This window comes from Mastacembelus armatus, chromosome 10, assembly GCF_900324485.2.
Source record: "Mastacembelus armatus chromosome 10, fMasArm1.2, whole genome shotgun sequence".
Taxonomy (NCBI): Eukaryota; Metazoa; Chordata; class Actinopteri; order Synbranchiformes; family Mastacembelidae; genus Mastacembelus; species Mastacembelus armatus.
In genome coordinates, this window is record NC_046642.1 from 26,419,575 (window position 1) to 26,434,654 (window position 15,080).

General features: G+C 40.9%; 1 protein-coding gene across 1 annotated transcript in view; it reads right to left on the reverse strand.

Moving 5' to 3' along the window:
* gfra3 (GDNF family receptor alpha 3) overlaps positions 1–14,749 on the reverse strand; it is a 33,979-nt gene extending 19,230 nt beyond the window's left edge. The window contains exons 1-2 of the mRNA XM_026329869.1: positions 14,667–14,749; positions 11,309–11,637 (exon numbers count right to left, since the gene is read on the reverse strand). Of these exons, the coding sequence (XP_026185654.1) occupies positions 11,309–11,637; positions 14,667–14,749 (412 nt within the window). The remainder of the gene's footprint in view (positions 1–11,308; positions 11,638–14,666) is intronic.
* Between the last annotated feature and the right edge of the window lie 331 nt (positions 14,750–15,080).

The window sequence follows — 15,080 nt, forward strand, 5'->3', positions numbered from 1 at the left end:
GGGTTATAGTTGATATCCTGACTACAGTGACTGGTGTGTGATCTGCTTCAATGTGCGTAGAAACAGGGCAGAGGAACTGATGATGCTGGGCTGATCCTGACAGACTTTGTGTCAAAGCAGCTTTTGTGGTCTAAAGGATATGCTAGGGTTTTATTTGTTAATTTTAGTGCTGCTTTTAATTCTATGAAACTGTCCATCCCCCTGAAAAGACTCACTGAGCTATACATTGATGGGAACCTGATTCTCTGGATCAGAGGTTTTCTCTCTTGCTGCCCACAAATGGGCGAGAGTGTATGCAAATGGAGTGATGTCCGATGCTCGCACTGCGAGCTGCCCACAAGGTAATTGTTGGTCTTATACTTGTATAGCACATTTCTACACTCAAGTGCACTCAAAGCACTTTTTACATTATTTGTCCATTCACCCACTTGCTCATACATTCATACACAGGTGGAACAGCCACCAGAGGCAGCTTCGGATTCAGTGTCTTGCCCCAGGACACTTTGGCCTGTGCACCAGGGAAGCGAAACCACCAACCCTCTGGTTCATGGTTGACCTACTCTACCTCCTGAGCCACAGCCAGTCAAGGCAGTGTGCTTCTCTCTTTTTACTAATAACTTTGCACATAATGAGTTCAATTTTAAATTAATCAAATGACATGGCTCTGGTTGGTCTGCTACAGAGGTCCAACCCCAATGATGAAGCTGCTTAGCTTGCCCGCATTAACCCTCAGGCATCTTACTCATTATAACTAATGTGATCCTACCTCGCACTGAGCGCACCGTTCATATGGAAATAATCTTGGGTGAGCCAGGTAATTATGTACACGCACCCGAGAAATGACATGAAATGCTTCATCATAGAATTTCCTCACTTTTTCTGCGCGTTTGGATGATGGCACGTTACGCAGGTGAAGAAGTACTTCATATGGTTCCAGACAGCGACATTACTTTGTCCTCAGAGGAAAAACACGACTCAGATGACGAATGTTTGCATCTGCATTGTATTAAACTAATTCGCTCTCAGCGGGTGGAGCAGGTCTTTGTCTTCTAAAGTGAATCACATGATTATTCATGCCTCAGATTATTTCCATATGAACAGTGTACTCAGTGCGAGAGGGGATCATATTAGCTGTACTGAGGTGAGACAGGACAAAACGTACCATTCCTTATGTTCGTAAGGATTAAATAAAAAGTGATGATTTGTTTTGAACTTGAATTGTTTCATTTAAACAAAGACATTTCAAGCTTTCTAGCCATATATTTCTTATTTTTATGAGGCAGGTATTCACTGAGATTCTGGTTGTTTTATTTACATGTCTGTGGAGAGAGATGACAGAGAAGACAGAGAGCGCAACCTGTCTGCTTTCTTTATTTAACAAAAGCACAGCGTTTTGTTATGAGTGTGTACAAATCAAATTAGACCCTTTACAGATTCAAATGATATATTGCTTTTATCTGTACGATCAAAACTGACGGAGTAATTTAAGTTTGTTTCAGCGTTATCAGGAGAAGATGCCACAACACGCGCCAGCGCGTTCATCAACCCCTCAGGGTTAAATCAGTGTGAACAAGATGACTTTCACATCATTGTGAAGCAAACACTCTAGGCTACAAGATCCGGTTATGGTCTTATTTCAGTAACTTAAAAATTTTAGTTTTTCACTAACCATGCATGAATGCTGTTTTCTCAAAAACACAATCATGTATAAACTTGCTGCTCACATAATATTGTAGCCCAGTTTGTGCTGATTACGGTGTTATCTGACTTTAGCCATTAATATGTTTAAAAGCAACTGAAAAAAACACAAATGTCAGGGCATGTCAAAACTTGTCCAGGGCCCCAAAACACACTTAGACCCCAGAGGGTTAATGCCCAGTAGTGCCACAGCGTGGCCAAAACCAAGGAACTGACTTTCTGCCGAAACAGAGAGAAGGAAATGGCAACAATGCCAGTCTCCCTCAACGGCAACAAGTAGAAACTGTTGAAGTTTTTAAATAACTGGGTACAATTCTGGACAGTCAAATGAGTTTCTCTGGGAGTACAGATTATGATATGATATGATAAATGTTCATAGACAGAGTTTTCTGAGAAAACTGAGTAGCGTTGGTGTCAGCCAGCAGACACTGGAGCTTGTGTATATCACATATATTGAGTGTCCTCACATACCACATCTCTGTTTGGTTTGGTCACCTAACTTGCAAATGCAAAAACAAACTTAAAATTCTGACAATGGCAAGCAAAATTGTGGGCAAACCCCAAAAGCCCCTGATGAACCTGTACACAGAGAGGACGAGAAGGAAAACACAAAGGATCCTGGCAGATGTCTCCCACCCCTTCTCTAGCAAGTTTGAACCTCCGAAGACAGGGAGGAGAGACAGGGCTCCCCTAGCTAAAGGAGCCTTAAAAAAAGTCTTTTATCCCAAATGCCATCAACATACTTCACTCCACTAAGTGACCATAACAATGAAAGAAACAAAGACTGAAATCTTTGCACATTAAAAAAAAAAAAAAAATCACATGTACATAAGTATTCACAGACTTTGCTCAATACTTTGTTCAGGCACCAATTACCAGTCTGTAAGACTCAAGTCTTTTTGGATATGATGCTACAAGCTTGGCACACCTATTTGTTGGCAGTTTTTCCCATGCTTCTTTGCTTCTTTTCAGATCTCTCCAGAGATGTTAAATCAGGTTCAAGTCAGGGCTCTGGGTGGTCCACGCGAGTTCTCCTGTACCCACTCCTTTGTTATCTTGGCTGTGTGCTTAGGGTCATTGTCCTGTTGAAAGATGAAACATCTCTCCAGGCTGAGGTCCAGAGCACTCTGGAGCAGGTTTTCATCAAGGTTGTCTCTGTACATTGCTGCATTCATCTTTCCCTTGATCCTAATTAATCTCACAATTCCTGCTGCTGAAAAACATCCCCACAGCATGATGCTGCCACCACCATGCTTCACTGATGGGATGGTATTGGGTAGGTGGTGAGCGCAGCCTGGTTTCTTCTAGACTTGACACTTGGCATTCAGGCCAAAGTGTTCAATCTTTGATTCATCAGACCACAGAATTTTGTTTCTCATGGTCTGAGTCTTTTAGGTGCCTTTTGGCAAACTCCAGGGAGGCTGTCATGTGCCTTTTAATGAGGAGGGGCTTCCATCTGGCCACTCTACCATAAAGGACTGATTGGTGGAGTGCTGCAGAGATGGTTGTTCTTCTGGAAGGTTCTCCTCTCTCCACAGAGAAAACATTGGAGCTCTTCCAGAGTGACCATCAGGTTCTTGGTCACCTCCCTGACTAAGAATCTTCTCTGCCGATTACTCAGTTTGGCCAGGTGGTCCGCTCTGGGAAGAGTTCTGGTGGTTCCAAACTTCTTCCATTTACAAATGATGGAGGCCACTGTTCTCAATGGGACAGTCAATGCTGCAGAATTTTTTCTGTACCCTTTCCCAGATCTGTGCCTCAATACAATGCTGTCTTGGAGGTCTACAGACAATTCCTTGGACTTCATGACTTGGTTTGCTCATGTACTATTACCTGGGGGAAATTATGTCAGACAGGTGTGTGACTTTCCAAATCATGTCCAATCAATTGAATTTACCACAGGTGGACTCCAATCAAGTTGTAGAAACATCTCAAGGATGATCAGTGGAAACAGGATGAACCTGAGCTCAATTTTGACTGGCATGGCAAAGGTTGTGAATACTTATGTACATGTGATTTTTTTTTGTATTTTATTTTTAATAAAGATTTCAAACAAATTTCGTTTTACATGGTCATTATGGGGTATTGTTTGTAGAATTTTTAGGAAAATTATACATTTAATCTGTTTTGGAATAAGGCTGTAACAAACAAAATGTGGAAAAAGTGAAGCACTGTGAATACTTTCTGGATGCACTGTATAACATCAGGAGCTTGTGCAAGCAGTGGTGGCTCTACCTTAAATCCAAAAGAACTACCCATAACAGAGCAGGTAATAAGATGCAATTGTTTGAACACCCTGACTGGAAGGCCTCAGGGTTTCAGGCAGATAAGCTGTTGTCTCTATTCATGATTCCTGTTCTGTCAGGAATCTGACATCGAGTGGCAAAAAATTAGTTATATTGTCCCAACTGCATTGTTCATGCCATCCAGGGCCCTCCTGGCATTCACTTTTTCAACAAGAAACATGACACTGTTCCTATTATGATTTCCCCTAGTTAATCACAGTACTTTGTCATTTCAACAATGTGAAAGAATTCTCACAATATGTGGTCTAATGAACCAGATTATGTTTATGATCATTTAAAGGATCCTACAAATGTATTTGTCCTGTGTGAACTGGTTGTGTGATCACATGCTAGATGCAACTCTTTTTTTCTAGAAGAGGCAAAGGTCACTTTGTTGGTGCACTTTGGTCTTCAAATTTTTGGTAGCTCTTCTTAAGACCTTTTCGTAAGTTCTGCCACTGACAGTAACAACAGCAGGAACACGTTGGCACTCACACTGCTTTTTTTAGTAGTGACCCTGCTGCTGAGGTTTCTTAATAGCATTGTTTTCCACCCGCCACCTACCATTATATTTTTTATGAGTGAGAATCTTTAAGCATTCCACAATTTAATTTGATTTCGATTCGGAGGCCCAAGATCTTTAGGCATGACTTGTGCCATTCAAACACGATGCATCGTTTTTTAATCAAATGTTTCTATGCATAATTTATCCATATGAAAAACTTGTTACTTTAAAACATCTGCAGGAATCAGTGATGAAAATCAATTAATTAATTTTTACTATTATTTATTAAAGTGGAAATCTACTTCACAATTACATGTGCAACTTAGCTTTTCAAAAAGTGCCAGTAACAGCATCTTTGTATCAAACTTGTCAAACTTTGACACTCTCTTTGCATCAATGACAGCTGCTCTTATTCATAAAAAATAAATAAGGACCTTTCTCTAAACAATAACTTTTGTTATGGGCAAAAACCCCTGAGACAAAACAGCAAAACTACCACCATAGAATGACAGGAAAAGCATATGTAAGAAGCCTAGGTATATAAGTAGCATATACTGTACTTCACTTTGTTACAATAGGAGTTAGAGTTTAGTGTGAACATAAACATTTTTACTTTTTCAACGGTACAATATTACCTTCAATTGAGTCAAGAGTGTCATCTAATGCCAATGACTACTCGACAAGATTACTGTAAATATACACAAATAAGTCCCTTCACTGTATAAGTCACAGAATAAGCCAGAGGGTAAAAAAATTGCAACTTATAGTCTATCCAGACAGGTATATATAATTTAGTAGCTGCTCTAATGTAAACACATTCTCGTGTAACAATAAAACAAGAAAGAACAAATAAACCAATAAACATATAATACGCCAAGCCAAGTTGTTTCGCTGGTAGATTGTAAAATTCAAAATGAAGCAGACGCCACTTGTATGGTCTCCATTTTCTCACGTAGCTCATTCATGTAAACATACGAACCTGAATGTTCTTGTAGCATGAAGCTCGTTTGTAGTCCGGTACAGGTAAAATGAGTCTGAATGGCGGACTTTATTCAATCAGCAGCAACAGCAATTCAGAATCATTTTAAATCATTTTTAAATCATTTTCCCATCCCTACTATTTTTGGTTAAAAATGGCAGTATAAAGGGGTGGGATTTGAGGCTAATTCACATACACACAATTGTATGTGCGTGAACTTTCACGATTTAATAAATCGGAATAATTTGGGGATTTTGGGGTGCGTGTACACTTTTAGCAAATGAGACCCCTGGTTTCTGTGAAGCACCTATAATGTGAATTGGCATGAATGTTTTATTAACAGCAAAGACAGTAACATTACAAAAAGTGAAGGCAGGGAAATTACTGTCCCTGTTCTATCAGTACTAGCAAAATGAATGGAAAGTTACTTAAGGGTTCATGCAGAGGTTATTGTCCAGAAAAATGGTTAGCTCAGAAGCACATGTACAGTTTATTGCTTTATTGCCTAGGAGAATTTTTAAATATGGAGAAGATTCAAGTGGGTGGGGTTATTGCCAAAGGTACCAAAGATAACAAACACAAGTTGAATGATTAACAACTAAATGTGCACTGTATGTAATAAATTTAAGAAAATGATTCCATCTTTATTTACGTCTATGCCAAGTATAAACATAGTGGAGGGCAGCTGCTTCAATCCCACTCCCTACCAAATTGATCATGTTGTTGACAGCGCTGTAACCTCACTGCGTGAAATGCTTGATTCTGTAGCCCCTCTGAAAAAGAAGTTAGTGAATCAGAGAAGACTAGCCCCATGGTATAATTTACATATTCGTACCTTAAAGCAGGCATCACGAAGGCTGGAAAGGAAGTGGCGTTCCACAAACTTAGAGGAAATTTTTCTAGCCTGGAAAAGCAGTCTACTAACATATAAAAAAGCTCTCCGTAAAGCCAGAACTGCATACTATTCATCACTAATAGAGGAAAATAAGAACAATCCCAGGTTTCTTTTCAGCACTGTAGCCAGGCTGACAAAAAGTCACAGCTCTGTTGAGCCCAGTGTTCCCTTAGCTCTCAGCAGTGATGAGTTTCTTTACAAATAAAATCACAACTATTAGAGATAAAATTCAGCAGATGCTTCCTATACCTGCAATAAATGAATCTTCTACTACAGTAGCTCTTGAATCATCTGTAGGACCTCAGTTATGTTTAGACTGCTTCTCTCCCATAGATCTCTCTGAATTTGCATCAGTAGTTGCTTCATCGAAATCATCAACATGTCTCTTAGACCCCATCCCGACTAGACTGCTTAAAGGCACCCTGCCATTAATGAACTCATCTTTATTGGACTTGGTAAATTTATCTCTAGTATCAGGCTACGTACCACAGGCCTTTATAGCGGCAGTAATCAAACCTTTACTCAAAAAGCCTAGTCTTGATCCAGGAGTCTTGGCTAATTATAGACCAATATCCAACCTGCCATTTATTTCTAAAATCCTAGAAAAAGCTGTTGCTAAGCAGAATAGTTTTTCAATCAGACCACTTACACAGGAATGAACTATTTGAAGATTTTCAATCAGGATTTAGAGCACATCATAGTACAGAAACAGCACTGTTGAAAGTTACCAACGATGTTCTCTTAGCCTCAGATAATGGACTTGTTTCAATACTTGTCCTCCTAGACCTTAGTGCTGCAATCGACACCATTGACCACAGCATCTTATTACAGAGACTGGAGCATGTGATCGGTATCAGAGGAACAGCGTTAAAGTGGAAGTGGCACTCTGAAGTAAACACTTTAGCCTACAACATGCTGGTCTCCAAAGTCTTGTGAACCAATGTTCTGTTTGTGTTTTATGGTCTTATTTCAGTGAGTAAAAAATTTTAGTTTTTCACTAACCATGCATAACCAGTTTTTTCTCAAAAACACAATAATGTATAAACTTGCTGCTCACATATTATTGTAGCCAATTATGTGCTGATTACAGTGTTATCAGACTTTAGACATTAATATGTTTAAAAAACACTGAAAAAAGCACAAATGTCAGGACATGTCAAAATTTGTCCAGGCCCCAAAAACCCCCTCAGACCCCAGAGGGTTAATTACCACTGCTATGCAGATGACACTCAGTTATATCTATCTATTAAACCTGTTAACACAAACCAGTTAACCAGACTTCAAGCCTGTCTAACTGACATAAAGGCCTGGATGACCAGTAACTTTTTACTTTTAAACTTGGAGAAAACAGAAGTCATTATATTTGGGCCAAAAAATCTCAGAAATAACTTTTCTCAAATTATAGCTACTCTAGATGGCATAACCCTGGCCTCTAGGACTACTGTAAAAAACCTTGGAGTTATTTTTGACCAGGACATGTCCTTTAACTCACACATAAAACAAATCTCTAGAACTGCATTCTTTCACCTGCGCAACATTTCCAAAATTAGGAACATCCTGTCTCAAAATGATGCAGAAAAACTAGTCCATGCATTTGTTACCTCAAGGCTAGATTACTGTAACTCATTACTAACTGGATGTGCCAATATCTCCATAAAAAGCCTCCAATTAATCCAGAATGCCAGAGCCAGAGTCCTGACAGGAACTAACAAGAAAGATCATATTTCTCCTATATTGGCTTCTCTTCATTGGCTCCCTGTAAAATATAGAATAGAATTTAAAATCCTTCTTCTCACATACAAATCCTTTCATAATCAACCTTCTTCATACCTCAAAGACCTCATAGTACCATATTATCCCAATAGACCACTTCGCTCTCAGAGTGCAGGTCTACTTGTGGTTCCCAGAGTTTCCAAAAGCAGAATGGGAGGCAGAGCCTTTAGTTATCAAGCTCCTCTCCTATGGAACCAGCTCCCAGCCTGGGTTCAGGAGGCAGACACTCTCTATACTTTTAAGGCTAGACTTAAAACCTTCCTCTTTGACAAAGCATATAGTTAGGGCTGGCTTCAGGCAACCCTGAACCATCCCTTAGTTATGCTGCTATAGGCCTAGACTGCCCGAGGACCATCGGTGCACTGAGCTCCACTACCCTAACCCCCCCCCCCCCCCCTTCCCTTCCCTTCCTCTAGTTCTCTAGTTCTAACTAGTTCTCTCTGTACCTTCTGCAGGTGTCCCTGGTCCTGGAGCTGTATATCGCTGATGTGCAGTTACTGGTCCCACCAACCTGCAGTGTCTATTTGTTGTTTATTGTTGCTGTTCTTTTCTCTCTGCTCTATCCACTCACCGCAAACGGTCGAGGCAGATGGCCGCCCAAACTGAGCCTGGTTCTGCTGGAGGTTTTTTCTTCCGTTAAAGGGAGTTTTTCCTCTCCACTGTCGCCAAGTGCTTGCTCATAGGGGAATTGTTGGGTTTTTAGTTTTAGTTTTTGTAAAGTGCCTTGAGATGATTTGTATTGTGATTTGGCGCTATACAAATAAAATTGAATTGAATTGAATTGAATTGAAAAGTGTTTCTTTCTTTTAACTTGAAGATCCAGGAGTGGGCCTCTGTGAAAATATAAAACCAGGTCTTTTGGAAATCATGTTCATGTAACCTTGTTAACCTGAACATTAATTAAACCTAAAATAAACATTTAAAGTTTTCTGACTCTTTAGAGAACACCATCTCATGGAGGAATTTCCACAGCAAAAGCCCAGCTGTGTCTGGCTACTTTCCCAACAATAAGTACTAATCTGTACATGTCACTATCACTTCAGAGACAGAGCTGTGTAAGTTCGGATAAAAGGAAGCACAATATTGAAGCAGTGCTCAAAGCTTATGCAAATAAAACAATGATTTTTTTTTTTTTTTCCTCTATCAGCCAATTATCTGTATGTCTCTAGCAGATCTAATGTCAGTCAGCACATCAAATCTGATAAGAATTACTCTAGTTGCTCCGGTGTAATATGTAATTAATCTTGGATAACAATAATTGCAGAAATTTGTTAACATAACCTGAGAGATAGTGGATAGTTTTATGATAGTACAGCCTAATGTAAACGATTTGGACAATATAAAGGATTAAATTTGGCAAACCCAAAGTCACCATGGGAACATGTCAGTGAAGGCATCTTTTGCTTAAATGTGAAACCCATTAGCAGCACCTTGATTTCCTAGTGGATGAACCGTTTGTTCCTGCAAGTTATTTAAACCCACTCCAAAGTGCAAACTCTATCAAGAATGTAATGGCATGTAAAGTGTTTATGTATGTAAATCCTTTTCCAGGCTATATATTTATGGTAATGACACGCTAGAGCAGCCTAGCAGCATTAGGAACTGAAGAGTGTGTAATTACACTAATGCTCCGCTGACTAATAGGCCACAGGGGAGGAGGAGTCTGCTGGCTAGTGTTAGCTCACTTACTAATGCACAGATCACACCAGAATACCAGATATGCTTGTGTTACTCTCTGAGTTTCTGTGTGTGTGTGTGTGTGTGTGTGTGTGTGTCTTTCTGTGGCTGCATGCACCAATTGTAGCTCAGTACTATTGTTGAAGGGACATTTTATCTGGCCCTCATTACTTTAAAAGGCTGTTTGAGGGTTCAAGCCTGGGGCTTAGGGTTCTGGTAAAAATCATGTTTAGGTCAAGGGATAGGTTACGGTTTGGGGCTATGTATTTACCTCTGATGGTTAAGGTTACATTAATGGGCTAGGGAATAAATTATGTAAATGAATGTCCTCATAACTATAGAAAAGACAAGTGCATGGTTGTGTTTTTGTGTTACTAGAGTTGCAGGGTCCTTACTTTGCTTAGACAGTGACTCTATGGGGACTCAGCTTCCTTTTGGAAAAGTATTTGTAATGCTTCTTTAAACTTCACCTTCAATACATTTCAGAGAGAAATATTACACTTTTTAATAAAACATATTAGATCAGATCTCTACAACAGTCTGAATATCACATATATTTGACATCCATCCATCCATCCATCTTCTATACCCGCTTTTCCTGGTTCAGGGTCACGGGGATCTGCTGGAGCCTATCCCAGCTCTCTCTCGGGTGGAAGGCACCCTGTCCTGGACAGGTCACCAGTCTGTCGCAGGGCCACATATAGACACACAAAGACAGACAACCTCACACACTCACACTCACTCCTACGGGCAATTTTAGAGTCACCAATCAACCTAACATGCATGTTTTTTGGACTGTGGGAGGAAACCGGAGTACCCGGAGTAAACCCACGCAAGCACAGGGAGAACATGCAAACTCCACACAGAAAGGCCGGGATGCGAACCCACGACCTTCTTGCTGTGTGGCAACAGTGCTTATATTTGACATTTTATAGCCAAATAATTATGGCTCAGGCACTGGCAAACATATGATATGTTGTTCTGATGTGACACGCACCAACAGTCAGACTGAAACAGAACTGAGACCAGAAATGCAAAAATGTATGCAGCACTTGTGTGTTTTGTTTAGCTTTAGCCCCTGTGAAAAGCCGGTGACCTGTCCACGATGTACCTTGCCAGTCACTCAATGCATCCTGGGAAAGACTCTAACCCTACCCACATCAGTGCAGGGGATAACTAGTTAGCCCTATAGAAAATTAATGGATGAATGCCAAAATACCAAAAAATAATAAATTCTTGTGAGAACCTAATGTTCTTGAATTTGGTAAAGTAAAAGTAAAGGTAGTATTATGTAAGTCAGTTGAGGAATAACAGGAAGCAAATAATCACAATAATCAATTATTTTGTACTGTTTAAAGTTGAACAGTGTAGTTCCTATTTGTGTTTTCTTTTTATGTAATTGTGTGCCTCCTCAAAAGATTGGAAACCTAGTTTTAGATACGCACCGACATACAGTAGACTTTCATGCATGTCCATTCCCACCTCTGCTGACTGACCTGGCAGCAGGCGAACCCTCCAGTATATACGCAGGCACTGCTCCTCCTTGCGAAAGCCACGCTGGCACTTGCAGGTTGACAGAGCGGGATGTTTGGCTAGCAGATCATCTTGTCTCTCCAGGCACTCTGCCGCTGCCTGCTCCCCCAATGGGGACACTGCGGCCTCAGCCGCACACAGCTCCAAGCCCCGGTACAACGCCTCGCACAGGGGGTCAGCAGAGCACACCCGATGAGCTTCAACGCAGTCAATGGGGGAGGAAGGGTAAGGGAATATGGATGCTGAGGATGGACACACACCTAAGGAAAGCAAATGAGATGGAGGGAGATTACTAGAATTAAAGGGGTAAAACTGAAACAGAGGACATAGGAGATGTAAAGATCTGATACATTATATACTGTGTGCAGAATATGTGGTTCAAGGAGCTTAGTAGATTGATTGTGCTAGCTGGTAAACTGTTGTAGCTAATTTTAAATGTCAGGAGAGCTTTACTCTCCACACAGGCAGATCTCAGGCATAACATATCCACTTCATATCCGCAGCTTGATTCAAGAACCTTACCAAAGTTACCTAACTCCAACTTGGAGAATGTTCTTTTCAAAGAAAACTGCATAAACGAAAAAAGGTTCAAGCTTCTCGGTTTTCTTTTGCATTGTGTGGCGCCTAGACATGCTTGTGCAGTGTTTCTCCTGCTGGCTTCCCTGCTTGAACTATAGACCTCCCATTGGTATGGCATCATGCACATATAATTGTTTTCAACAAGTAGGGCTGTATTTAAAAAAAGATCAATCTTGTAAACCTATATGCAGTGATAAGTTGTAAGTGGATCAGTTTGGGCTGCATGATGTGTAAAATGTCTAATTTGCAGAAACAGCTGGTTACAATGTGCGCTAAAGGTTAAGTTAAAAACTAATGTACCTGAAAGCTGCTATTTCAGAATCCTTGAGTCCATCCTTGAGACCACCTGAGGTTTACAGGACTGCTATGACTCAGGAACTGCAGCTGACTGGCTACTTCATAGTGAATCTATGACCAGGATAGACTGAACATGAACTCTGCACACTGATCTGAGCTTTGTTTGAGTTTGTTGAAGAAATATTATGTGAAGCTGTAGAAATGCTGCCAGGAGCTAATGCTGGCTAACAGCTGTCTGACGATGAATTAATGACTAGATATTCAGTTTCTGGCCTGTCTGGGTTCAAACTGATCATTAAAGAGGAGGTCCGCACTAAAGCATCTGCTACTGATGGTCCATGTATTGCTGTATGGGATAGCAGTTTTTTTATGCAAAATTTCATTTTACGCAAACTGAAGGTGCCCTTGTAGGTGCTGTGGGTCTTGTGATGTTCTTGTTCAACAGTTTTGCACATGGAACCCCAAAACACAAATGTGGCATGTTTTCATGTGAGAGTTATAGAATATATCTTCTTTTCCTTTCGGCTGCTCCCTTCAGGGGTCACCACAGCCAATCATCTGCCTCCATTTAACCCTATCCTCTGTATCCTCCTCACCCACACCAACTATTCTCATGTCCTCCTTAACTACATCCAAGAACCTCCTCTTTGGTCTTCCTCTAGGCCTCCTTCCTGGCAGCTCTAACCTCAGCATCCTTTTACCAATGTATTCACTGTCCCTCCTCTGAACATGTCCAAACCATCTCAGTCTGGCTTCCCTGGCTTTTTCTCCAAAACATCTAACATGAGCTGTCCCTCTGATGTCCTCATTCCTGATCCTATCCATCCTCGTCACTCCCAGAGAGAATCTCAACATCTTCAGCTCTGCTACCTCCAGCTCTGCCTCCTGTCTTTTTCTCAGTGCCACTGTCTCTAAACCAGACAACATTGCTGGTCTCACCACTGTCTTGTCCACCTTTCCTTTCATTCTTGCTGACACTCTTTTGTCACACATCACACCTGACACTTTCCTCCACCCGTTCCAACCTGTTGTAGAATATATATAAATTATTATTTTACAACAGTGCTGCCCAGAAAAGTAACACAGTGCAGAAAAATTTGCCATGATAAATTTTGGGAAGTGCCTTATGCAAAATCCATTTTTGGCTGTACTCTGTTCTGAAGGAGATTTGTGCCAATGTCCAGCCATAACAAAAAAAGTTCAAAAATGCATAATACTGTAGTTTTAATGTTCTTGCACCGAAGGATGAGGAGGTTGCTACCTCAAGATTTACCATGATTCCTGAACAGGCCACATAAGAGTTTAGGTTTAATTTCATGTCAAAATTACATATCTATCACAAAATTGTAGAGTTTGAACTGTATTATTTACATAAACAAAACAAACCAAAGTTTGACTGAAAGCAGACAGATACCCTCCTCTTCAAGCATTCTCAGTGTGGTCATTTGTGTGAAAGCACTCAAACAACTCTTGATGCCAGTGGCTGTGAACACCAACACAGGCTTCTTCCATGAACCCATCCCTTTTTCACACTGTTTTCAACACTCCCTGTCTCCCTTTCTGCTGTAGAAGGATAAGATAGTGTCACCTGAATGGATGACTCTCTAAACTTATTTTCATTTATTTATATATTACAGATAACATTTGGATTGTGTTGAAACCACAGTTTCTTCAAGAGGGACCATTGTTTTCTGAAGTGTGGCTGCTTCAATTTGCAATAGCAAAAACGAGAGTCTTTCCTGGTAAAATCCAATAGCTGATAGGCACAGAGGAAATGCAGTGAAGCTGTCTGAGGACAGCAGAAATGTCATACAGGGAGGAGAAATAGGGGAACGGAAAGATAGATGGAAAAAGGGAGAGGTGGAGCAAAGGAGAGAGTGAGAGAGATAGAGGCAGAGACAGAGAGCGAGCGTACCAATGTGGACCTTGATGGGTTGGACACGCGCACAGTATGAGGCACAATCAGCATGCACCGCTGAAAATGATGTTCTTAGAATCACACAAAGATGCACACACACAAAGACACAATCACAAAAGCAACACATAAACACATGCGCACATCTGCCCACAGAAGGACCCTTTTATGTGTGTGTCCTGCTGGGAGGGAGACTGGGAGGCACAGAACCCATCATTATTACCAGAACACAATACTGCACAACCACAGGGGAGGGGGTATAGGGGGCAAAGCAATCTGTCTAAAACACACACACACACACACACACACTTCCACACACACATCTTGGTGTCAGAATAAAGTGGCTGAGAGAGCATAAACAGCTTAACATTCAGTGCCGGATCAGTAGACAGTATGTAAATTGAATACTGAGTGTGCTGATGAAAGACTAACCACATACATAAAACATTGTTGGTTGAACAAACAGCCTTTGTGGAGTGCCGCTTCCCAACACTTCACCACAGCTCACTTTATCCACAGATCAGACTAACCACTCAGCCTGACCGGTCTCATCCTGACCACCTTTCTGACCAGCAGCTGGCACATCATCAAACTTCGACACATTGATTTCCATCTCTGCTGCACAGGAAACACAACATCTTCCCTTTAATGTCCTCTGACATAGTAGCTCCATACAGGATCATGTCATGCTCAGGTCACGCAACATAATGTCTGCCTGTGGCATTTCCAGCACACACACTCAACAGAGTCTGAGGCATTTTTCCAGCCTTCCACACATGAGGCTCAAAGCAGCATGTACTCTCATTTCTATGTGTAAGATCACCTCAGTTAACTAGGTAGTAACAATGACACTTCAAACTATTTCATAATTTCAGAAGAAACAGCAAAACACATTCATTCGGTAACAAACACCTATAGTATCAGTCAATTACAGAGCTTCAACA